The 23,978-nt window shown below is 34.6% G+C and overlaps 4 protein-coding genes across 4 annotated transcripts; 2 read left to right on the top strand and 2 right to left on the bottom strand.

Moving 5' to 3' along the window:
• Window positions 1–12,034: 12,034 nt before the first annotated feature.
• LOC130625253 (uncharacterized) lies at window positions 12,035–13,558 on the top strand. The gene is made up of 2 exons (XM_057440307.1): window positions 12,035–12,517; window positions 12,581–13,558. The coding sequence occupies exons 1-2, from the start codon at window positions 12,035–12,037 to the stop codon at window positions 13,556–13,558; spliced, it is 1,461 nt and encodes a 486-aa protein (XP_057296290.1).
• A 9-nt stretch (window positions 13,559–13,567) lies between these two features.
• LOC130625548 (uncharacterized) lies at window positions 13,568–16,250 on the bottom strand. The gene is made up of 3 exons (XM_057440657.1): window positions 16,071–16,250; window positions 15,783–15,945; window positions 13,568–15,469 (listed from the first exon to the last, which is right to left on the bottom strand). The coding sequence occupies exons 1-3, from the start codon at window positions 16,135–16,137 to the stop codon at window positions 13,651–13,653; spliced, it is 2,049 nt and encodes a 682-aa protein (XP_057296640.1). The 5' UTR covers window positions 16,138–16,250; the 3' UTR covers window positions 13,568–13,650.
• A 2,556-nt stretch (window positions 16,251–18,806) lies between these two features.
• LOC130625252 (uncharacterized) lies at window positions 18,807–20,330 on the top strand. The gene is made up of 2 exons (XM_057440306.1): window positions 18,807–19,289; window positions 19,353–20,330. Exons 1-2 carry the CDS (start codon window positions 18,807–18,809, stop codon window positions 20,328–20,330), a joined length of 1,461 nt encoding a protein of 486 aa, XP_057296289.1.
• Window positions 20,331–20,339: 9 nt separating this feature from the next.
• LOC130625522 (uncharacterized) lies at window positions 20,340–23,022 on the bottom strand. Its single transcript, XM_057440625.1, has 3 exons — window positions 22,843–23,022; window positions 22,555–22,717; window positions 20,340–22,241 (listed from the first exon to the last, which is right to left on the bottom strand). The coding sequence occupies exons 1-3, from the start codon at window positions 22,907–22,909 to the stop codon at window positions 20,726–20,728; spliced, it is 1,746 nt and encodes a 581-aa protein (XP_057296608.1). The 5' UTR covers window positions 22,910–23,022; the 3' UTR covers window positions 20,340–20,725.
• Window positions 23,023–23,978: the final 956 nt, after the last annotated feature.

Raw genomic sequence — 23,978 nt, 5'->3', positions numbered from 1 at the left:
GCCCACTTTGCACATCTCCTTAAGCTGCGACACCCGAAACAGAAATAGCAAAAAGTGGATCACACCTTATTATTTAATTAAAATGGTTCATCCATATTAATATATTTTTGACATGTACATTTTTCTATTTGTGTTCAATCTGTAACCAGTCCGTTTATGTTGTTAGCTCTGTTTTGTGATGTGTTGTTTGTGATAGAAGGATTGTTTTTAAGATTTCGGATTACATCCGAGATCTTATTAAAACCGGCGGTCATTTTCTTCTATGTTTTTAACCAGGCAGATTTTGTTCAACTAAACCGAGTTCTAGGGGTTAAAAAAATAAAAAAAAGTACGAGTCGTTTCTTTCAAGATACAGGGTTCAAGGAGACTATATTTGTTATACTCTAAGGTCTCCACCAAGCTGCAAATCGAAATTTTTTTAAAGAGAGAGGAATATTTGGTTCAATTAGTATAATTATTTAACTGCCTAAATTCCAGTTCTATCAACGCTTAAGATATTCTCTTCATTGTGTCAATGTTTTCACATATTAAGATGCAAATATCATCACGTTTTCTAGCCATGTGTAAATCTGAAACAAACTGATTTCAAGATTTTAGCTAGCTAACGTAGATTTCAATGCAGCATCCTGCTGATCCATGTAGCTGTAGCAAGCGCTTTTTTATTCTTATTATTTTAAAGTTTGGTATATTTATTATTATTTATTGTCATGTTGGGGTTGTGGCTCTCCTCTAGCTACCCATTTAGCTACTTCTGGCAGAAGAGTAAAAGTAGCCAAATGCAGTTTGGCTAGCTACAACAAAATTCTTGATCAATATTTCTTATGCTAAGTGCAGTTAGTAGGTAGCGACACCTTTTATTACTGTCATGAAAACTTACTCTGCAAAATAGAATTGATTGTGATTTTTTTAGCTGGACAGGGTAACGACAGGCTGTTTTTCCCGTGTTCTTATTTAAACCGAAGTTGCAATAAAGTTTTTTTGAAAAGGGTATTATGCCTAAACGCATTGACGACACAGTTTACCTGTATTAAACGCTCAGTCCCATGATAATGATGGCTGTTTCCTGAGTTTGTGTTTATCCGAAGTTACGATAAAGTTTTTTCTCAAAAAAGGGTATTATGCCTATATGGATATGTGTTATTGTTTGCCTGTACTAATCCCTCAGCCCGGAGTAATATTTATTTTTGAACTTTTAGCGGGAACGTTCTCTGAAAATAAAAAAAGATGGCTAACTGTTTAACAGGGTAGTAACGAGTTGTAAACTGTGTTTTTATTTAGCTAAAGTTGTGAAAAGTTATTTTATAAAAAATACATTACACCGGAAACACCATAATGTTCTGCGCCTCACTAAATTTATGACATACTATGAAGCGCTTCACCTGAATGTGTGGCACACTTTGCAGTTCTTATTAATCGCTCTTTCAGGCATTCAACACCAGGTAACACAGTTACTTGTGGCTTAACCCGGCGTTTCGACTCCGGGTTCCCTGGCTAGTCTAAATGTTAATACCACGGAATCCCATTTTGGATTTAGTCTCTATTGGTAATTAACCCTTTTGTTTCTTTTGCCTACTTCTATTTCTTTTTTTTTTTTTTTTTAAACTTGAAGGATCCAACTTTATGGTCAAATCTTAGATATCTTAAACTGGATAAAGATTTTAGTCATGTCACAGGTATAATAAAACATTTCCAAAATATCGCTACACCACAAGCAATAATATTTAATAAATTGATATGCTGAATCATCTTCGTTTCTTTCTTATGCATGTTAAGTGTAGTGCAGTATTGTTCAAGTATTAATTTTTACAACTCACTTTCTGTATATTTGTACTACATGAAACATTTTGCAAGTTCAAGATAATACCACGGGATAATACCTATTTCAAATAACGGAACAACATTGTAGAAGTTCTGTACAAAACAGGCTACTGGCGACCTAGGTATAGGGAACAAAATAACACACGAACAAGAATCCGAAATCTTTTAGCCTGCAAGGGCTTTTCATTTCTCTTTACGATGTTCTTAAAGAATAGTTTTAGGTTCAAGTTGGACAGTACTCATGCTTGTAAGAAGCAAGACAGTGTATTCAGCACCTTCTTTTGGGAGCCTAATCCCAGTTTTGACAACCACCGTCCCTGTAGACAAGATACTTCAGTGCAGCTTGCTGCATTGCAAACCTTTTTCCTTAGAAGATCAGAAGATAATATTTCAAACCAGGTGTCCACTATTTTATGTCATCCTGAATCCGTGTCAGAGTCATTGTTAACCACTCGGGCTCTCTTAATAATGATCACTATCAACCTCGATCTCAGGGATTTTTTTCTCTCCATGATGTAAGTGACAGGGAGAAAGAAATGGCCCTGGTACTGGCTGGTGGTCTTACAAAGGCCGTCTAAAAAATTGTGGTGAGTGACATTAAAATATTTTAAAGTAACAAGTTCGCAATGCAAAATCAAGATGGCGGTGCGCAATGGAGCGCTTGTTTGTTGTGGTTTTATCATATCCAGCAAATGAATTAGGTTTATCATATCCAGCGAATGAATTAGGTAAACTTTTTAAAAAACGTGTTTTGGGTAAAAAAATTGAAAGATCCTTCTTGAGAACTCAAGTGAAGAAGTTGAAAAACTTCGAAAAGCTTTTTTGCAACCAGAATATATGTCTGGAAATGACAGATGGATGTGCGCACTGTGTTCTTCCCTTCAAGACAGTACCCGGGAAACTGTCTTCACCCAGTGGGGAGATAAGCTGATCATCCAACTAAAAAGGTTTAACTGTATCCAAGGAAGATCTGTGAAAAATAATAAATTTGTTTCTTGCCTCGCCCAAGGTCACGACACCCCAAGAGTTTATTCCCATCCTGCGGAGGATACATCATTAACAAACCAATATAAATTAACCGCCACTATTAATCATTCAGGTACGCTTGTGGCTGGTCACTATTGGGCTTACATAAGAGATCAGGGTGTTAATACATAGTTAAAATGTGATTATAGGGCAGTGATTAGTGTCGAGCCATCTGATCTAGATACACAGTGTATGTTATTTTTTGTCAGAATTTAAGTAGTGTGAATTCGCACTAAAACGGGAGTACATTATATCAAAGGAGGCGGGATCTCTTTAGGAAGGAGCTATATAAGGGGTTTTCATTTCTATCTTTTTTGTTTCCGTGACTTTACATCTACGTAGATTACTCCACTGGCTTCAGGCTGGTCCTGATCTACGGCTGGTCAGAAGCTAATGGCTGGTCCAAAGGGACAACTACCTGTGTAAGGCTGAGTGTTGGGATCCCGTGACACATGTGGAAAGCTACTGCCAGGTTCACAAGTCCTGGCGCTCGGGTGGTTGTCTGCTCATATTTATAGTTTTATATTTATTTCTTTATTTATTTTTATAGTAAATTCATTGTTGTATTGTTGTCGTTATGTCTGTTTTCATGTTGTCAGTTTTTGTGTACCGACCGTTAGTTGTACGTATTGTATTGTGTAGAGAGGGTTGTTTGGTTCAATTAACTTGAATCTACAGATTATCCTTGCCAAAAGGGAGATATTGCACTGCGTTTTAATCTTTAGAGGGTGTAACCTCTACAATTTTAATTTCAAGGGTCGTTAGACCAGTTCCATCATCACAGCTTGCTGTCTTGTTATCTCATAATCAATCAAAAAGCATCTGTCTTTATTTATTGTCTAGATAGCTTGCAAGTGGTGCTAAATGAATTATTAATTTTTTAGCAATAATATGAAACAATAGCTATATGTATGTGAAAGTAACAATATAATTTTTTGAAAGAAGTTTATATACGTTTTGATACAATTATAAAAGTATAATCAAAAGTAGTAAAATATATGGCTAGCTAGTGTGCCCGCCCATACTGTCCGACTGTTCCTATTGTTGTAAAATTGTTTCCGTCCCATATTGTTGGGCTCTGTCCCATATTGTTTTGGCTCTTTCATCCAATAATCATTACAGCTTGTCCATGTTGTTGTATCTCCTCTAGACAGTACGAATGAGGTTCTTCCATGGCATAATGCAGCAACGGAATTCGTAACACCATTTTCAAACTCTTTTACATTGTCTGAATTAGTAGTTTTTGGTAATCCAAAGATAGACAGAAACCTATCCGCAAACCTTTCTCCAGTTTCCTCTGCTGTTTAGCGTACAAGTGGAAACGAGACATGAAACTATAAAAATGATCAAAAAGGTGAACTGTCCTTCCAAGTCCTCTTTTTTATCGCCACTAGTGAAGTCAATAGTCCTAAAGATGTCCCTTTTACATCGCTACCGTTCACCTACCGATCCTTCCAATTTCCTGCGGGCTTTGCAAAACAGAATGCAAACAGAATGCAAAACAAAAAAGAATTCCATTACAACAATCAGCAAGACGTCCCTGAGACGCTCCACGTAGTCATTGACGAACTAATTGGATTTTCTTCCTTGGCTAGCAATCTTCTCTTTGTTAGTCTAACAACAACAACATCTTGTTACACTTGTTTGTGTTCTTTTTCTAAAGAACAAAAGGAGACAATTCTTACTTTACCAATACGCAAGTCAATATGGGACTCTTTCATGGCAATTTCACGGTCGCAACAGCTTGTAGGCGACGACAGGTGGTTTTGCCCCCATGTTCATCACACCAGGAGAGCACAACTGAAACACAAATTTCCAGTTGTGGCGATATCCTTGTTGTTCAGTTACTTAGGTATGACTCAGTTAATGGTTGCTCTTTCAAAAATTCAAGATCGGTGAACTGTCTGCGTACGAAACACCACGAGCTAATCAGGCTTTATCACCCTACTGATGAAATTTTTTTAGCAACAAATACAGATTAGTCGCCATTAACCATTCAGGTACCTTAAAAGCAGAACATTAATGAGCGGTTATTAAAGATCAACGAAACACTTGGCTTGAGTGCAACAGTCGCTGCGTTTCAGAAGTCAATTCATCTAACTTGAACAATTCATCCTGTTACATACTATTTTTTACCAGGACTTAACTTTTTCCATGCCATAAAAACAAATTGGGGAAGGGAATAAACTTCACTAATTTACCCCAGCTAATCCTTGGCCTGGTTAGTTTACCGTGATATAGGAGTTTGCTCACTCCCTTCTCTCTCTTGAGATCCTGTAAGAAGCATAGCAAGGGGTTAGACTTTTTGTCTTGTTTTCGGGTTCGCGTAGGGAGGCAGAGTTTGCTCATTTTTGCTTCAGGATTGACGATTCTGCTGCCCTGAGTCTTTTTAGAAGCTTTGCAAGGAGGTTTGATATTCGTATCTTGTCTTAGTGGTGTCACGCCCACACACATCACCCCAGTCAGTTTTTTCACTTCATCATCAATATACTGGAAACTCAAAAATATCAAACATTTGTGAATCTGTAGCAACACGCATAAAACCACTAACAGGTGAGTCACTCTAAAATTTGCGATAAACTTATAGTAAGAATATAAAGAAGCCTTATGAAAGAAAAAATTATATAAATCATTTTTTAACTAACAGTGTTCTGTATTATGTATGTATCACAAGCCAGGCAGGTTTTACATAGATTCTATATTCTCAAAACTTATTCAGACAGAATTCGAACCTTCATTTTCCTATAAATACGATATCCCCTACCAATTAGATGACTGGATTGATAATTAAACAAGACGTTGGAAATGCACTTTTGCATGTATAGGCGTACAACAAATCTTCAACCACTGGCTGTATATCGAAGTAGAAATATAATGTACCCAGCGGTCTAAAAAATATAAAAATATATAAATAATGATGTTTTATGATACTCACAACTGGTCTCGGGACACAAGGTATATCAATAGAATCACATGGTTGACTATATCGAATGCCTCGCTGAGAAGAATAAAGACACCAATTGTAAGTTTATTCTCATCAAAGGCTTAAAATATCTCTTGACTCAACTAAATGATTGCTTGATCAGTTGAATGACCTGCTTAAAAGCCAAATTGCTTGTTATACAAATTATTGTTATTTTTCCAGAAGGAATAAATTCTGTTGTACCTGATTCTTTGCAAAATCTTCGAGAAGCTAATGAGTATTGAAATTGGTCTGTAATTAAAACTCTATATACATTTCCTGCTTTAAAGACTGGAACAACTCAGCTATTTTTAACTTTTTATGAACAGTGCCTGTAAGTAGGAATTCATTGAAACAACCCTTTAGGACATTACTGCTGAGTTGATCTAAACCAAGACTTTTGTTGATTAGCAAAGAATGAAACGCGCCTCTAGTTCCTCCTTACTTAGCTTTTTCTCTATTTTATTATCATGATATGACAATACGATTTGACGGATTTTGCATTGTGACCTATTTTTGATGCCAAGGTTGCCCCGAATTTATTAAGGAAATTGTTAAATTCTTCAGCTATCAAAGATGGTTTCATAATTTCATTTTCGTCGTTTACAAGTTTTTCTTGCATCATTTTTATTTATTAATTTGTTTATTAAAATTTCTTGAACGCTTTCTATGAATTGCAAAAGGTTTTTATAATTTATATACAGTGTTTCATTCCTGTAAGTTTTCTTTTTTAAATACTTTTTATATAATTTTTGTTTTCATCGGGAAGATTTTTGGAGGACCTTAGTCATCCAGGAATTTAAGAATGTTTTGGTCTTAATAAACTTAATTTCTTTTGCCAAGGCCGCATCATAACTTTCCAAAAAAAAATTTATAAAGCTGCCATATGCGTCATTAACATCCTTCACTTTTACTACGTCGTCCCATTTTACCTTAGCCAATAAATTCTTAAATAATGTTATTGTAGTTTCATTTATTTCCTCTTTTTTATTATTACATGGTTTGACTGTTCATCAAAGTTTGTGTTAGGCGTGATAAATTTGGGAAATTGATCAGAGATGTCTGTTTTGATAATACCCGAAAAGAGTTTTTTTGTCGCAAAATGAATTTGTTATGATGTGATCAATTACTGTAGCGTTTTGATTAGTTACCCAATATACAATAGAGAGTTATGAATAAACACACGCACACACCACCCGGGTTAGAGTTTCTAATTACTCAATTAAAATTTTGAACTGTTTTTTATGTCTTCACCACCACACCTAGTTTCAGTGACACAAATTATTTTAAAGAAAAAATTTAGAGTGCGTAGAAACTGTTTAAAACTGTCAAAATTCTTTTCCATGCTTCTAATGTTGAGATGTAGTATAGAAAAGAAATCATTTTCAGCATGTGCAAAGATATTGTCTAAATTAGAAGAATAATATTTTGTAGTAATATTTTTGGACAATATACAGTATAAAAATTTAACTCCGAGTCATTTTCGTCGTTAACCAATTATTTTGTTGGTTTGAAATGAATTAAATTCAAAATTTCAAAATTTGTTTTCGTCATTGTAGTAAAAAAATAATTAAATAAACATATAAATCGTGTAAATCAAAAAGTGTTAAGCAATGTTTTTCGATTTCTTAAAGTCCCCCACAATAATACGATCGTAAATAACGATAGCATATTTACCATTCTCTGAGTTTTCATTTCTTTGAAGAGATCTGCCCTAATTTGATTCGTTGCAGTGGAGTAGTCTTCATTTACGTATTCTGGTGCCTGTTAGTTTCTTCGAGTAATACATTAACCTATCCTTATAATCCAACAGTTTAAGTAATAGTTCGCTTTTTCCCTTTCTCTGCTGTGCGTCGTGTCCTCTCTACGTGCACATTTGATGAACCTAATTTTTGTTCAAATAAATTTGCCACTTTTTTTCGGCATTGTCCCAAGTCTGTGACTCGCTTTCTTCCAACCCATCAATACGTAAGTTAGACAAAAATGTAATATGTTTATTTTAGCAATATATTTCGAAGTATTACTTCATCATCAGGCTATAAGTAAAATTATATAAACAGTAAAACTGCTAAATAAATTGTTGTCTTGCATACTATGTTGACAAAAATTGCACAATGTTTTTACCAACTAAGATATTTACGTGGAAATTACGACGAAATGATTGTTAGAAAATATACATCCGATATCGTTCATCGCTACAAAAGTTGGAAATGAACAGTATGGGAATACTTTCTCGAGAATTGCATCAAAGGAGAAATAATTCCTTCATTTCTGAAGTTTCGAGTACCAAACAATGAATGTTTCGATGACCGAAATGTTCATGAATTTCAAATGAAACTTTTTAAAAAAGAAATCGGGACTGCTAGAAGAGATTTAAAGCTGTGTACGGAGAAAGTTTCCACCTTTAGAAATGAAGTAAAAACGCATGTTCCATATAAATGTTTACCTTCAGTAATTTTATACACAAGATTTTTCGTAAAGGACTTAAGAAAACGTCAATCGAATAAACTAAATGATAAGTTATACAGGCTGTCAAAAGACCTTTTTAATGTCAAAAGCACGGTTATTTGTTATGGTTTAAATAAACAACCACCAAAAAACGCAGTGATGTGGAGTTTTGACAAAAATGAGGTGCTCTCGGAGTTAGATGACTTATTGAGATTTTGCAGAAAACAAGAGGTTAGTGAAGAAGTTATAACAGACATTAATGTTAAAACGTTGGCATACACCAAATAATACTTAAGTTGTTTCTTCTTTGTCTATCCTCTAAATTTCGTAGTTTTCCGTATAAATACTGAATTGTTCTTTACGATTCATCGTCTGTTCTATTAAGCCAGTTTCTATTTTTTTAAAACTTTTCTCATTTATATTTTGTGTGACTGTCAGCTTTCTTCTATATCTATTTTGTCCTTTTCTAACTCTTTAATTTTTTTTAATTTCTCTAAAAAGATTATTCTTTTATGTCCTATTTTGTTCTTGTAATCTTTAGATTACTGCTAATTCACTGAACAATATCCTGCTGTTGCTTGTGAAACATTGTTGTAAAAATATGACGTACCATCTCAAAGGAAATTATGTTGACTTGATTAGATTCCATATTTGTAAATATAAGTATTAAGTAAAATAGTAAAAATAAAATAAATATAAAAATATTCTGCAGTAGTTAAAAACACGTCTGCTCTCTAGGGGTGCTCTTGTAGTGGATGCACTCTGCTTGTACTTTGTAATTTTCCTTCTTTCATGACTGGCTCCAAGTTGCTGAAATGTTTCATGAGCAGTGATGTCTTCAAATCAATGCATTCAAGCCAAATAATATTTTTGTAGTCTTCATTATACATGTTTAAATATTTAACTGCTCCTTCTGTTTTCCCTATGCTACCCATCCCTGAAATGCCACGGCTATATAAGCTCTCTTATCAAATCTGGTTAAACATGAAAAGTCCTTGTAGTCTAAAAGATTTCGGATTCTTGTTCGTGTGTAATTTTGTTTCCTATACCTCTCGAGTTTGCCAGTAGCCTGTTTTGTACAAAACCTGTACAATTTTGTTCTGTCATTTCAAGTCAATAGGTACTATCCTATGTTATTATCTTGAACTGCAAGTTGTTTTATGCAGTGCGTGAGATACAGGCTAGAACAAACAGACGCGGTACTGTTAGCAGACATAGTGAGGGCCATAAGTTTTAGTAGCCCAAAGCAATAAAAATGCACGCTCATCAAAATTCACAATGAGATGCTCGTAAGAACATTTCGTCTAGTGGAAAATCGACTTTAAAGGCTTGCTTGCTTTTTTGGTGATTTATTTCGACCTGTTATTTTTATGTAATTAGTACATCCTTAAACATTTATAGTGTAATTATTTGTTTTCTAATATTTTTGGAAATACTATCCCGGGCCCGGATTTGCACGATAAATGGAGCCTTGCAAAGTAACTACATAGCACTCTTTTTTGCACCCTCTTCTCTACGAAATATGTTTTCTTAACTATACACCACCGCAATCCAAAAACAGCAATTTTGTCACACGTTATTACAACTCTCCCCTTCATAAAAGACGGTGTTTCAATTGCAATAAGCGGCTTGGCGCGCAGAACGTTACTTTCTTACTATTTGTGGGTGAGTTAGAACTTGGGCGATAATTGATCAAACCCAAAATAAGTTTATATTGTTATTGTGCGGGTTATTTACAAGCAAGTGGTCGTAATATTTAACCATGTACCGATGCACAATCGATAAAAAACGATTATTGTTAAGGCGTCACACGAGAGGGAAGTGTTTGTAATTGATATCTTGACATACGTTCAAACTAAATAGATACAAAATTACGGTAAATATCCAGTACAAATTGAAATAAAATATATGATATAGAGGAGCTAATACTTACCAGCTCATCATCATTGTTGTGCATTGAAATATTGTTTATTGAAACTCAAGAACTTCATGTTGACTGATCAAGAACTGACTGATGAATGACAAAAAAGGAGTGGCAAAACTTATATACATCACACCAGGTTGGCATGGCAACCAAAAACAAATATAGTAGCCTGGATGCTGATGATGGGCATGGTGTGTCACTCAAACTAAAATATCACTAAATAATTATAAATATAAATAATTAAATATTACTAAACTTTTATAAATTTTGTAGTTTTTGAACCTAACCTTTACATTCCTCGCCAAAAAAAATTTCATATCGATTTAATTTGCCATGGTTCCTAGTTCAGCAATAAAATCGCACTCCTCGATCGAATGAATAACCACAAGGCCACGAACTGACCTATGTTTCTCACGTACCAAATTTTCGTTATCGTTTCTGTATTGAATCTTTGCTTTTCGAGGTAAGCCGTCCGATCCATATTCCAGATGCTTGATAATACCATACGTGTGCTAATTTTATAGGGCTGAATCGTGTTTCGTGAATATATAATGTCACCTACGTTGATCGAATCACTTTGAAACCATTTAGATTGCTTCATTAACTTAGGTACATCCACTATAAGCCATACTTCAAACCACGCGTTGAATATTTTTTCATTTTCCTTGATGATCTTTGTTGAGTTATCACAGAAAATTATTCCATCTGGACATTGCTTGTTGTTACGTCCCTGTAGTTCTGTTAGGTGTAATGAGATCTATGCATTCAAAGTCTCCTGTGATCTCTCCTACAGCAAAGGGTAAATTATTGATCTGATTAGCAATACTTGAATCTAAAGTTTCCCACTGTAGTATCGACAATCTGTGATTTCAATTGATAAATTTTTCTCTCTAATTTTCCGTTCCACCTTTCCGTGCATATTGTGCCCTCGTACCAGACACATCAAATTCAACCCAAGCTGCTTTCATTAATTTTTATTTGAGGTTTATCCAATCCAGATGCGTCTCTTTGCAGCCTTTTACAAGTTGTCTGCCTACGTCACAAAGCACACGTTTTGGGTACCCGAGCCTTTTACAAGTTGTCTGCCTTCATAACAAAGCACACGTTTTGGGTACCCGTGGTCACTTGTGAATGCTTGAATGAAGGATGTCGTTGAATAATCATCCATAACTTTGATTTTCACAGCGGATGTGGCACAACAACAAAAGACAATTAACCATATCTTTGTTATTGTAGGCTTATGTTGTGGCGTATAAGACCGATATGGACCAGATAAATCTAAATGGGTAAAATAAAAGGCTGGAGCAATGGTCATGTTACACGAAGATATCGGTCCCATTGTTATTTCAACCGTTCGTTTGGCAAGATATCTGCAGCGAAGGCATGACCGTTTCATATGTTTGATGAGGATTCTTCCTTCAATGGTATGTACCTTCTTGAGGACATATGGATGTGTTGTCTCAACACCAGAATATTTTACTGTTGTAATGTTCCTGTGCACGTCTAACGATACACTGTACGCTATTGGTGAAAATCTTTCAAGTAAGGGAACGCAAAACATAACTGAAGACAAATCTTTCATCACCTCTGTAAATGTACCAGCAATTTTCACATCTTTATTTGGTAGAATTGGCCCTGTATATAGCAGGATGTTATCCTTTTCTGTCGAGATTTTTTCCTACTTTGATTTGCTTAAGAAATGGTAGACTTCTTTTGTCTCCTTTTCAAAGAAATATCTTTCGGCGGCTTTGATTTCTTCATCACGAAGCACAATAGACCTTTTCATAAATTATTGCGCAATAGTATGCCTCGTATTGAAAACGAGACAAGCGGTGCTAAACTTTTTTGTAAACAAAATGTCGGAGGGGAATACGAAGAAAAAACATAAAAGATCTCAAGGAAAGCAATGTGCTGCCTGGGGATGCAATAATCGTAGCCTGGTTGAATTTGAAAATGAATTAATATCTTCAACCATAAGTTTTTTTAAATTTCCGAAAGATTCAGGAACAAGGAAAGTGTGGTGCAGCCGAATTAAACGTATTGATGGACAAGACAACTTTAGAGTAACCAGCCATACTGTGCTGTGCGAAAAACACTTTGCAAAAAGTGATATAATAAAAGCCCCTGGAGGGACACGCCGCAGATTGAGAGATGGAGCCAAACCTACACTATTTGAAAATGTGGAGGATTTTAGCAAAAGAAAAGCTCCTGTTAAGAGACCATCTCCTCGAAAAAAATTTAGAGAAACATCCACTCTAATTCCTGATGAGACTGATATAGGGGATGATTCCACTGAATTTGTAGCTGAGCCAGACTTTATTATGAGGGAGGAACCAGACGCAATTTTTTTGTCAAAAGAAGTTGAAAAGCTTACAGAAGAAAAAAAGAGTTTGTGTAAAGAGATAGAAATGTTGAAACACAAACTCATGGAAAAAATTTCTACAGTTAAAATAAAATTTGTCGAAAATGTTTTGTCATCTGATGCATCATGTAAATATTACACTGGCATACCAAACATCGAAGTGTTTAAAGAATTATTAATTTTTTTAAACCCAGGACAAAATGGAGAAAATGTTATTCTTTACAATAATCAAGATGTCAAAGGTTTTAGTGATAGAGGTAGACCACGTACGCTGTCCCCTCTTGAAAGTTTTTTATTGACCCTTGTTAGAATGCGAAGAAACTTTGATGTTTGCCATTTATCATATTTGTTTGAAGTGTCTGAAGGTACTGTAACAAATACTTTTCAAACGTGGGTAAATTATATGTATGTTAAGCTCGGAACAATATGCATTTGGCCTTCCCGCAGTCAAGTTCAAGAAAATATGCCAGCTAGTATGAAAGAAAGATTTGCAAACGTACGATGCATTATAGATTGTGTAGAGTTTAAAATTGCAGTGCCTTCATCTTTATATTTACACAAAATGATGTACTCAGAATACAAAAGTCACACCACCGTTAAAGTACTTGTTGGCATTGCTCCTGGTGGAGGTTTCACATTTATATCGAGTGCCTACCCCGGTAGCATCTCAGATAAAGATATTGTTGTCAAAAGTGGTTTATTATTTCCAGAACTTTGGCAGGCAGGAGATGCTATTATGGCTGATCGAGGTTTTTTGATAGAGGACTATGTAAAACCTCTTGGTGTGGAATTAATTATGCCATCATTTTTAAAAGGACGCGAGCAATTTTCAGAGTCTGAAGTAGTCAAAAGTCAACAAATAGCATCAGAAAGAATTCATGTGGAAAGAATGATTCAACGACTCAAATGTTTTCGAATATTCGATCGAGTTATTCCAGTAAACATGTTGAACTCCCTGAATCAAATTATTTCGGTATGTGGTATTCTCACAAATTTTCAAGACCCTATTTTAAAGTAAACAAACAACTTTAGACTGAAGCAATGTTTTAAATCAAAAATATTTACAAAAAGAGTGATATATATACATTACAAATATATACAGGTCTTATTTTACATCAATTTGTCCTGATCTTTCTCTATGATTTGTGGTAGCATATATGTAAAGTAAAACCGTAAAATGTTTTTTTGTAGTTCTTGCCAGTATTTCATGTCAAATGGCACTCTGTCGATTACAAGACCTTTTGAGGTATAAAAAATAAAATCACACCATGTTTGACATGTGATAGCCAATTGCATTTGTATCTGATTGTAATATGTGTGATCTTTATTTATTTTGATATTTTCTGTATTGCTGTCATAGAGAATGCAAGGGTTTTTCGCCACAGAACACACTAACTTTGGATCTATGTCTCTGTACAAGTGACTGCATTTTACCTCAAGGATGCCATAAAAGCCATTGCAGTTAACTCTTCCATCTGGTGTAGCTCCAAGCACATAATTATTTTGATCTATTGTTAAACCATTATTTTCCACAACAACTTGGAAACCTGCAATCTTCATGTATCTTTCATAATGTGCAATGGCTATGGGTTCATGATATCGTCCATACTCAAATTTAACTTTTAAAAACTGTTGTGGTACACAACCATGCACTATATTTCGTGCTAAAGTTTTTAAGCCTCTTTCTGTTTTGGGTCCACTGTTTCCAAGTTTGTTGCACAGTGAGGCAGTAAATCTGTTTTCTCTATACTTGAACCAATTTGGATTGTTAGCTTGGTCTCGTGTATTTTTTTCGATGCTGATTGCATCAGCTGCCTGCTCTTTTAAATTTTGTAGTAACATTAGCTTTTTTTGCTCAACTAAATGAATTTCATTGGCATAATTATCGATAACATTGTCATTTTGTTTAAAAAAGTGGTCAGTAAAATCTGAAAACAAAACCCGGTCGCCCTTGTTTCCATCCTCCTTAATGTTACAGTAAACTTTAAAATCTGGTGGCATTAAGGCACATTGGTAGCTCAGAATAGATCCAAATGGCACCGGCCCAAATTGTGTTTGCGTGTATAGCTGAGGATTTGTGTTCATAATTTTTGGTGCATGTGCTTTGCCATGAAAATTAGTGACGTTGTCAAGCAAAATTCTCAAACTGTCACTACGTGTGTCTCTGTTATGTTCAGATCTTGGCTCGTACAATGAAGATGTAATTCCTTTTTTAGAAGCTCCTTCAGTATTTGTGGCATTCCTTTTTGAATCTGGTGATTTAATGGTTAGTTCTGAGACAGGTGGCTTTTGCATATGTTCTCTTGCCTGCGGTACATTCCAAACACATGGCATTGATGTGCATGCTTTAGGCTCTGGAATCATACGCAATTCATCAACTACCCATTTAGCTAACAGTTTCATAACGGCATAGCAATGCGAACATGTGCCGGTTTTTCCGGCTGGACATTGACAATGTGCAAATACAACTTCACCATTAATTTTGTTAAGTACAATAAACACCCATCTATTCATTTTTTTTAAACTTGCAGCAGCTATACCTTTTATACAAAATATATTATTGTCTTGTTTGACATATATTGTGCTGGTATCAATGTATTTTTCTTCTACAAATTGTTCACCTCTTGCAAAATGTTTTTTAATTGTTTTAGCCTTTTCAACAAATGTATTGTTTACTTTTGTGTGATAGTCTGTCATTTGCGTAACGGTAAAGACAGGTACACCTTGCAAAGACTTTGACCAGCCAGTGAGGTCCAATGGATTTTTCATATCATTTTGTATTGCTGAGGGTGCTTCAGGTAGTGAGCCTTCTTTCCAAAGCGGTTTTAAAATTTTTCCTAGCTCCATTGCTTTTTTCCTAATCCAAAGCTTATCAGGTGTTGGATCAACAATCTTCTGATTGTTTTTATTCTCAAAGTAGTTCCATACTCTAAAGTGAAGAAAAATACATTGAATACAAATGTGTTGCTTTTTATGCATACAAAATCTTGAATTTAGGAAAATATTTTTTTAGAATATATATTATATATAAATAGCTACATACACATATGATGGTAAAAAAGCATGTAAAATAATTTTCTATGAAAATATTATAAAATCCAAGTTTATTGAGGTTGCTCTGACTTCTGTTGTGAAATTGTAATTACCAACATTCCACTTTTCTTATGTTTCTAGATTTGTGTTTGCAATATAATAAAGCCATAATTCTGTTCAGCTTCTCTCTACAATTTAATATCACTTACCTAACTTGGGCATCTTTTAGTGTGTGAATACCACGTAGAGTGTCTCCTCTAAATACTAACCACTGTTTTAAATGTTCCATAGGATATTTTGAAAGCATTGTAACATTTAATTTTACATATGGGTTGTCAATATCATCTTCTGTGAGAGTAATGGCATCCATATCTACATAAATTTAAAAAACCTATATATATACATTTTTTATAGTTTTCGTTTTCCTAACAATCACTTTTTTCCATTAAAACGTAAATTTCTCTTGCTAGCTAGCTTAAAAGTTTAAGGTTACTTACCAACCATGTTGTTTTTGAAATAATCATCAAAATCTGGTATCTCCAACTCGTGTTTTTTAAAATCCATATTGAGCTGAGATTTAGCTATTAAAATAACTGTTTTTTACAAATTTTAGATATAATATTTCTGAAATAAAGCTTGTCACAAAACCAACACTTCCACAGATCTTGTCTTCAAACTCAGAAGTTTTAGTAGCCCAAAGCAATAAAAATGCACGCTCATCAAAATTCACAATGAGATGCTCGTAAGAACATTTCGTCTAGTGGAAAATCGACTTTAAAGGCTTGCTTGCTTTTTTGGTGATTTATTTCGACCTGTTATTTTTATGTAATTAGTACATCCTTAAACATTTATAGTGTAATTATTTGTTTTCTAATATTTTTGGAAATACTATCCCGGGCCCGGATTTGCACGATAAATGGAGCCTTGCAAAGTAACTACATAGCACTCTTTTTTGCACCCTCTTCTCTACGAAATATGTTTTCTTAACTATACACCACCGCAATCCAAAAACAGCAATTTTGTCACACGTTATTACAACTCTCCCCTTCATAAAAGACGGTGTTTCAATTGCAATAAGCGGCTTGGCGCGCAGAACGTTACTTTCTTACTATTTGTGGGTGAGTTAGAACTTGGGCGATAATTGATCAAACCCAAAATAAGTTTATATTGTTATTGTGCGGGTTATTTACAAGCAAGTGGTCGTAATATTTAACCATGTACCGATGCACAATCGATAAAAAACGATTATTGTTAAGGCGTCACACGAGAGGGAAGTGTTTGTAATTGATATCTTGACATACGTTCAAACTAAATAGATACAAAATTACGGTAAATATCCAGTACAAATTGAAATAAAATATATGATATAGAGGAGCTAATACTTACCAGCTCATCATCATTGTTGTGCATTGAAATATTGTTTATTGAAACTCAAGAACTTCATGTTGACTGATCAAGAACTGACTGATGAATGACAAAAAAGGAGTGGCAAAACTTATATACATCACACCAGGTTGGCATGGCAACCAAAAACAAATATAGTAGCCTGGATGCTGATGATGGGCATGGTGTGTCACTCAAACTAAAATATCACTAAATAATTATAAATATAAATAATTAAATATTACTAAACTTTTATAAATTTTGTAGTTTTTGAACCTAACCTTTACATTCCTCGCCAAAAAAAATTTCATATCGATTTAATTTGCCATGGTTCCTAGTTCAGCAATAAAATCGCACTCCTCGATCGAATGAATAACCACAAGGCCACGAACTGACCTATGTTTCTCACGTACCAAATTTTCGTTATCGTTTCTGTATTGAATCTTTGCTTTTCGAGGTAAGCCGTCCGATCCATATTCCAGATGCTTGATAATACCATACGTGTGCTAATTTTATAGGGCTGAATCGTGTTTCGTGAATATATAATGTCACCTACGTTGATCGAATCACTTTGAAACCATTTAGATTGCTTCATTAACTTAGGTACATCCACTATAAGCCATACTTCAAACCACGCGTTGAATATTTTTTCATTTTCCTTGATGATCTTTGTTGAGTTATCACAGAAAATTATTCCATCTGGACATTGCTTGTTGTTACGTCCCTGTAGTTCTGTTAGGTGTAATGAGATCTATGCATTCAAAGTCTCCTGTGATCTCTCCTACAGCAAAGGGTAAATTATTGATCTGATTAGCAATACTTGAATCTAAAGTTTCCCACTGTACTATCGACAATCTGTGATTTCAATTGATAAATTTTTCTCTCTAATTTTCCGTTCCACCTTTCCGTGCATATTGTGCCCTCGTACCAGACACATCAAATTCAACCCAAGCTGCTTTCATTAATTTTTATTTGAGGTTTATCCAATCCAGATGCGTCTCTTTGCAGCCTTTTACAAGTTGTCTGCCTACGTCACAAAGCACACGTTTTGGGTACCCGAGCCTTTTACAAGTTGTCTGCCTTCATAACAAAGCACACGTTTTGGGTACCCGTGGTCACTTGTGAATGCTTGAATGAAGGATGTCGTTGAATAATCATCCATAACTTTGATTTTCACAGCGGATGTGGCACAACAACAAAAGACAATTAACCATATCTTTGTTATTGTAGGCTTATGTTGTGGCGTATAAGACCGATATGGACCAGATAAATCTAAATGGGTAAAATAAAAGGCTGGAGCAATGGTCATGTTACACGAAGATATCGGTCCCATTGTTATTTCAACCGTTCGTTTGGCAAGATATCTGCAGCGAAGGCATGACCGTTTCATATGTTTGATGAGGATTCTTCCTTCAATGGTATGTACCTTCTTGAGGACATATGGATGTGTTGTCTCAACACCAGAATATTTTACTGTTGTAATGTTCCTGTGCACGTCTAACGATACACTGTACGCTATTGGTGAAAATCTTTCAAGTAAGGGAACGCAAAACATAACTGAAGACAAATCTTTCATCACCTCTGTAAATGTACCAGCAATTTTCACATCTTTATTTGGTAGAATTGGCCCTGTATATAGCAGGATGTTATCCTTTTCTGTCGAGATTTTTTCCTACTTTGATTTGCTTAAGAAATGGTAGACTTCTTTTGTCTCCTTTTCAAAGAAATATCTTTCGGCGGCTTTGATTTCTTCATCACGAAGCACAATAGACCTTTTCATAAATTATTGCGCAATAGTATGCCTCGTATTGAAAACGAGACAAGCGGTGCTAAACTTTTTTGTAAACAAAATGTCGGAGGGGAATACGAAGAAAAAACATAAAAGATCTCAAGGAAAGCAATGTGCTGCCTGGGGATGCAATAATCGTAGCCTGGTTGAATTTGAAAATGAATTAATATCTTCAACCATAAGTTTTTTTAAATTTCCGAAAGATTCAGGAACAAGGAAAGTGTGGTGCAGCCGAATTAAACGTATTGATGGACAAGACAACTTTAGAGTAACCAGCCATACTGTGCTGTGCGAAAAACACTTTGCAAAAAGTGATATAATAAAAGCCCCTGGAGGGACACGCCGCAGATTGAGAGATGGAGCCAAACCTACACTATTTGAAAATGTGGAGGATTTTAGCAAAAGAAAAGCTCCTGTTAACAGACCATCTCCTCGAAAAAAATTTAGAGAAACATCCACTCTAATTCCTGATGAGACTGATATAGGGGATGATTCCACTGAATTTGTAGCTGAGCCAGACTTTATTATGAGGGAGGAACCAGACGCAATTTTTTTGTCAAAAGAAGTTGAAAAGCTTACAGAAGAAAAAAAGAGTTTGTGTAAAGAGATAGAAATGTTGAAACACAAACTCATGGAAAAAATTTCTACAGTTAAAATAAAATTTGTCGAAAATGTTTTGTCATCTGATGCATCATGTAAATATTACACTGGCATACCAAACATCGAAGTGTTTAAAGAATTATTAATTTTTTTAAACCCAGGACAAAATGGAGAAAATGTTATTCTTTACAATAATCAAGATGTCAAAGGTTTTAGTGATAGAGGTAGACCACGTACGCTGTCCCCTCTTGAAAGTTTTTTATTGACCCTTGTTAGAATGCGAAGAAACTTTGATGTTTGCCATTTATCATATTTGTTTGAAGTGTCTGAAGGTACTGTAACAAATACTTTTCAAACGTGGGTAAATTATATGTATGTTAAGCTCGGAACAATATGCATTTGGCCTTCCCGCAGTCAAGTTCAAGAAAATATGCCAGCTAGTATGAAAGAAAGATTTGCAAACGTACGATGCATTATAGATTGTGTAGAGTTTAAAATTGCAGTGCCTTCATCTTTATATTTACACAAAATGATGTACTCAGAATACAAAAGTCACACCACCGTTAAAGTACTTGTTGGCATTGCTCCTGGTGGAGGTTTCACATTTATATCGAGTGCCTACCCCGGTAGCATCTCAGATAAAGATATTGTTGTCAAAAGTGGTTTATTATTTCCAGAACTTTGGCAGGCAGGAGATGCTATTATGGCTGATCGAGGTTTTTTGATAGAGGACTATGTAAAACCTCTTGGTGTGGAATTAATTATGCCATCATTTTTAAAAGGACGCGAGCAATTTTCAGAGTCTGAAGTAGTCAAAAGTCAACAAATAGCATCAGAAAGAATTCATGTGGAAAGAATGATTCAACGACTCAAATGTTTTCGAATATTCGATCGAGTTATTCCAGTAAACATGTTGAACTCCCTGAATCAAATTATTTCGGTATGTGGTATTCTCACAAATTTTCAAGACCCTATTTTAAAGTAAACAAACAACTTTAGACTGAAGCAATGTTTTAAATCAAAAATATTTACAAAAAGAGTGATATATATACATTACAAATATATACAGGTCTTATTTTACATCAATTTGTCCTGATCTTTCTCTATGATTTGTGGTAGCATATATGTAAAGTAAAACCGTAAAATGTTTTTTTGTAGTTCTTGCCAGTATTTCATGTCAAATGGCACTCTGTCGATTACAAGACCTTTTGAGGTATAAAAAATAAAATCACACCATGTTTGACATGTGATAGCCAATTGCATTTGTATCTGATTGTAATATGTGTGATCTTTATTTATTTTGATATTTTCTGTATTGCTGTCATAGAGAATGCAAGGGTTTTTCGCCACAGAACACACTAACTTTGGATCTATGTCTCTTTACAAGTGACTGCATTTTACCTCAAGGATGCCATAAAAGCCATTGCAGTTAACTCTTCCATCTGGTGTAGCTCCAAGCACATAATTATTTTGATCTATTGTTAAACCATTATTTTCCACAACAACTTGGAAACCTGCAATCTTCATGTATCTTTCATAATGTGCAATGGCTATGGGTTCATGATATCGTCCATACTCAAATTTAACTTTTAAAAACTGTTGTGGTACACAACCATGCACTATATTTCGTGCTAAAGTTTTTAAGCCTCTTTCTGTTTTGGGTCCACTGTTTCCAAGTTTGTTGCACAGTGAGGCAGTAAATCTGTTTTCTCTATACTTGAACCAATTTGGATTGTTAGCTTGGTCTCGTGTATTTTTTTCGATGCTGATTGCATCAGCTGCCTGCTCTTTTAAATTTTGTAGTAACATTAGCTTTTTTTGCTCAACTAAATGAATTTCATTGGCATAATTATCGATAACATTGTCATTTTGTTTAAAAAAGTGGTCAGTAAAATCTGAAAACAAAACCCGGTCGCCCTTGTTTCCATCCTCCTTAATGTTACAGTAAACTTTAAAATCTGGTGGCATTAAGGCACATTGGTAGCTCAGAATAGATCCAAATGGCACCGGCCCAAATTGTGTTTGCGTGTATAGCTGAGGATTTGTGTTCATAATTTTTGGTGCATGTGCTTTGCCATGAAAATTAGTGACGTTGTCAAGCAAAATTCTCAAACTGTCACTACGTGTGTCTCTGTTATGTTCAGATCTTGGCTCGTACAATGAAGATGTAATTCCTTTTTTAGAAGCTCCTTCAGTATTTGTGGCATTCCTTTTTGAATCTGGTGATTTAATGGTTAGTTCTGAGACAGGTGGCTTTTGCATATATTCTCTTGCCTGCGGTACATTCCAAACACATGGCATTGATGTGCATGCTTTAGGCTCTGGAATCATACGCAATTCATCAACTACCCATTTAGCTAACAGTTTCATAACGGCATAGCAATGCGAACATGTGCCGGTTTTTCCGGCTGGACATTGACAATGTGCAAATACAACTTCACCATTAATTTTGTTAAGTACAATAAACACCCATCTATTCATTTTTTTTAAACTTGCAGCAGCTATACCTTTTATACAAAATATATTATTGTCTTGTTTGACATATATTGTGCTGGTATCAATGTATTTTTCTTCTACAAATTGTTCACCTCTTGCAAAATGTTTTTTAATTGTTTTAGCCTTTTCAACAAATGTATTGTTTACTTTTGTGTGATAGTCTGTCATTTGCGTAACGGTAAAGACAGGTACACCTTGCAAAGACTTTGACCAGCCAGTGAGGTCCAATGGATTTTTCATATCATTTTGTATTGCTGAGGGTGCTTCAGGTAGTGAGCCTTCTTTCCAAAGCGGTTTTAAAATTTTTCCTAGCTCCATTGCTTTTTTCCTAATCCAAAGCTTATCAGGTGTTGGATCAACAATCTTCTGATTGTTTTTATTCTCAAAGTAGTTCCATACTCTAAAGTGAAGAAAAATACATTGAATACAAATGTGTTGCTTTTTATGCATACAAAATCTTGAATTTAGGAAAATATTTTTTTAGAATATATATTATATATAAATAGCTACATACACATATGATGGTAAAAAAGCATGTAAAATAATTTTCTATGAAAATATTATAAAATCCAAGTTTATTGAGGTTGCTCTGACTTCTGTTGTGAAATTGTAATTACCAACATTCCACTTTTCTTATGTTTCTAGATTTGTGTTTGCAATATAATAAAGCCATAATTCTGTTCAGCTTCTCTCTACAATTTAATATCACTTACCTAACTTGGGCATCTTTTAGTGTGTGAATACCACGTAGAGTGTCTCCTCTAAATACTAACCACTGTTTTAAATGTTCCATAGGATATTTTGAAAGCATTGTAACATTTAATTTTACATATGGGTTGTCAATATCATCTTCTGTGAGAGTAATGGCATCCATATCTACATAAATTTAAAAAACCTATATATATACATTTTTTATAGTTTTCGTTTTCCTAACAATCACTTTTTTCCATTAAAACGTAAATTTCTCTTGCTAGCTAGCTTAAAAGTTTAAGGTTACTTACCAACCATGTTGTTTTTGAAATAATCATCAAAATCTGGTATCTCCAACTCGTGTTTTTTAAAATCCATATTGAGCTGAGATTTAGCTATTAAAATAACTGTTTTTTACAAATTTTAGATATAATATTTCTGAAATAAAGCTTGTCACAAAACCAACACTTCCACAGATCTTGTCTTCAAACTCAGAAGTTTTAGTAGCCCAAAGCAATAAAAATGCACGCTCATCAAAATTCACAATGAGATGCTCGTAAGAACATTTCGTCTAGTGGAAAATCGACTTTAAAGGCTTGCTTGCTTTTTTGGTGATTTATTTCGACCTGTTATTTTTATGTAATTAGTACATCCTTAAACATTTATAGTGTAATTATTTGTTTTCTAATATTTTTGGAAATACTATCCCGGGCCCGGATTTGCACGATAAATGGAGCCTTGCAAAGTAACTACATAGCACTCTTTTTTGCACCCTCTTCTCTACGAAATATGTTTTCTTAACTATACACCACCGCAATCCAAAAACAGCAATTTTGTCACACGTTATTACAACTCTCCCCTTCATAAAAGACGGTGTTTCAATTGCAATAAGCGGCTTGGCGCGCAGAACGTTACTTTCTTACTATTTGTGGGTGAGTTAGAACTTGGGCGATAATTGATCAAACCCAAAATAAGTTTATATTGTTATTGTGCGGGTTATTTACAAGCAAGTGGTCGTAATATTTAACCATGTACCGATGCACAATCGATAAAAAACGATTATTGTTAAGGCGTCACACGAGAGGGAAGTGTTTGTAATTGATATCTTGACATACGTTCAAACTAAATAGATACAAAATTACGGTAAATATCCAGTACAAATTGAAATAAAATATATGATATAGAGGAGCTAATACTTACCAGCTCATCATCATTGTTGTGCATTGAAATATTGTTTATTGAAACTCAAGAACTTCATGTTGACTGATCAAGAACTGACTGATGAATGACAAAAAAGGAGTGGCAAAACTTATATACATCACACCAGGTTGGCATGGCAACCAAAAACAAATATAGTAGCCTGGATGCTGATGATGGGCATGGTGTGTCACTCAAACTAAAATATCACTAAATAATTATAAATATAAATAATTAAATATTACTAAAC

Source organism: Hydractinia symbiolongicarpus, chromosome 14 (assembly GCF_029227915.1).
Source record: "Hydractinia symbiolongicarpus strain clone_291-10 chromosome 14, HSymV2.1, whole genome shotgun sequence".
Classification (NCBI taxonomy): Eukaryota; Metazoa; Cnidaria; class Hydrozoa; order Anthoathecata; family Hydractiniidae; genus Hydractinia; species Hydractinia symbiolongicarpus.
Note: the sequence above shows the minus strand (reverse complement) of the source record. Positions and strands in the feature narration are given on the sequence as shown.

Excerpts from the sequence above, each read along its gene's own strand:
- LOC130625252 (XM_057440306.1), top strand. The coding sequence starts at position 18,807 with ATGTCGGAGGGGAATACGAAGAAAAAACATAAAAGATCTCAAGGAAAG. Across the intron at positions 19,290-19,352 it reads TTATGAGGGAGGAACCAGAC|ATAGAAATGTTGAAACACAA; the intron begins GCAATTTTTTTG and ends TTGTGTAAAGAG.
- LOC130625548 (XM_057440657.1), bottom strand. The coding sequence starts at position 16,137 with ATGGATTTTAAAAAACACGAGTTGGAGATACCAGATTTTGATGATTAT. Across the intron at positions 15,946-16,070 it reads TTTCAAAAACAACATGGTTG|ATATGGATGCCATTACTCTC; the intron begins GTAAGTAACCTT and ends AAATTTATGTAG. Across the intron at positions 15,470-15,782 it reads CTAAAAGATGCCCAAGTTAG|AGTATGGAACTACTTTGAGA; the intron begins GTAAGTGATATT and ends TCTTCACTTTAG.
- LOC130625522 (XM_057440625.1), bottom strand. The coding sequence starts at position 22,909 with ATGGATTTTAAAAAACACGAGTTGGAGATACCAGATTTTGATGATTAT. Across the intron at positions 22,718-22,842 it reads TTTCAAAAACAACATGGTTG|ATATGGATGCCATTACTCTC; the intron begins GTAAGTAACCTT and ends AAATTTATGTAG. Across the intron at positions 22,242-22,554 it reads CTAAAAGATGCCCAAGTTAG|AGTATGGAACTACTTTGAGA; the intron begins GTAAGTGATATT and ends TCTTCACTTTAG.
- LOC130625253 (XM_057440307.1), top strand. The coding sequence starts at position 12,035 with ATGTCGGAGGGGAATACGAAGAAAAAACATAAAAGATCTCAAGGAAAG. Across the intron at positions 12,518-12,580 it reads TTATGAGGGAGGAACCAGAC|ATAGAAATGTTGAAACACAA; the intron begins GCAATTTTTTTG and ends TTGTGTAAAGAG.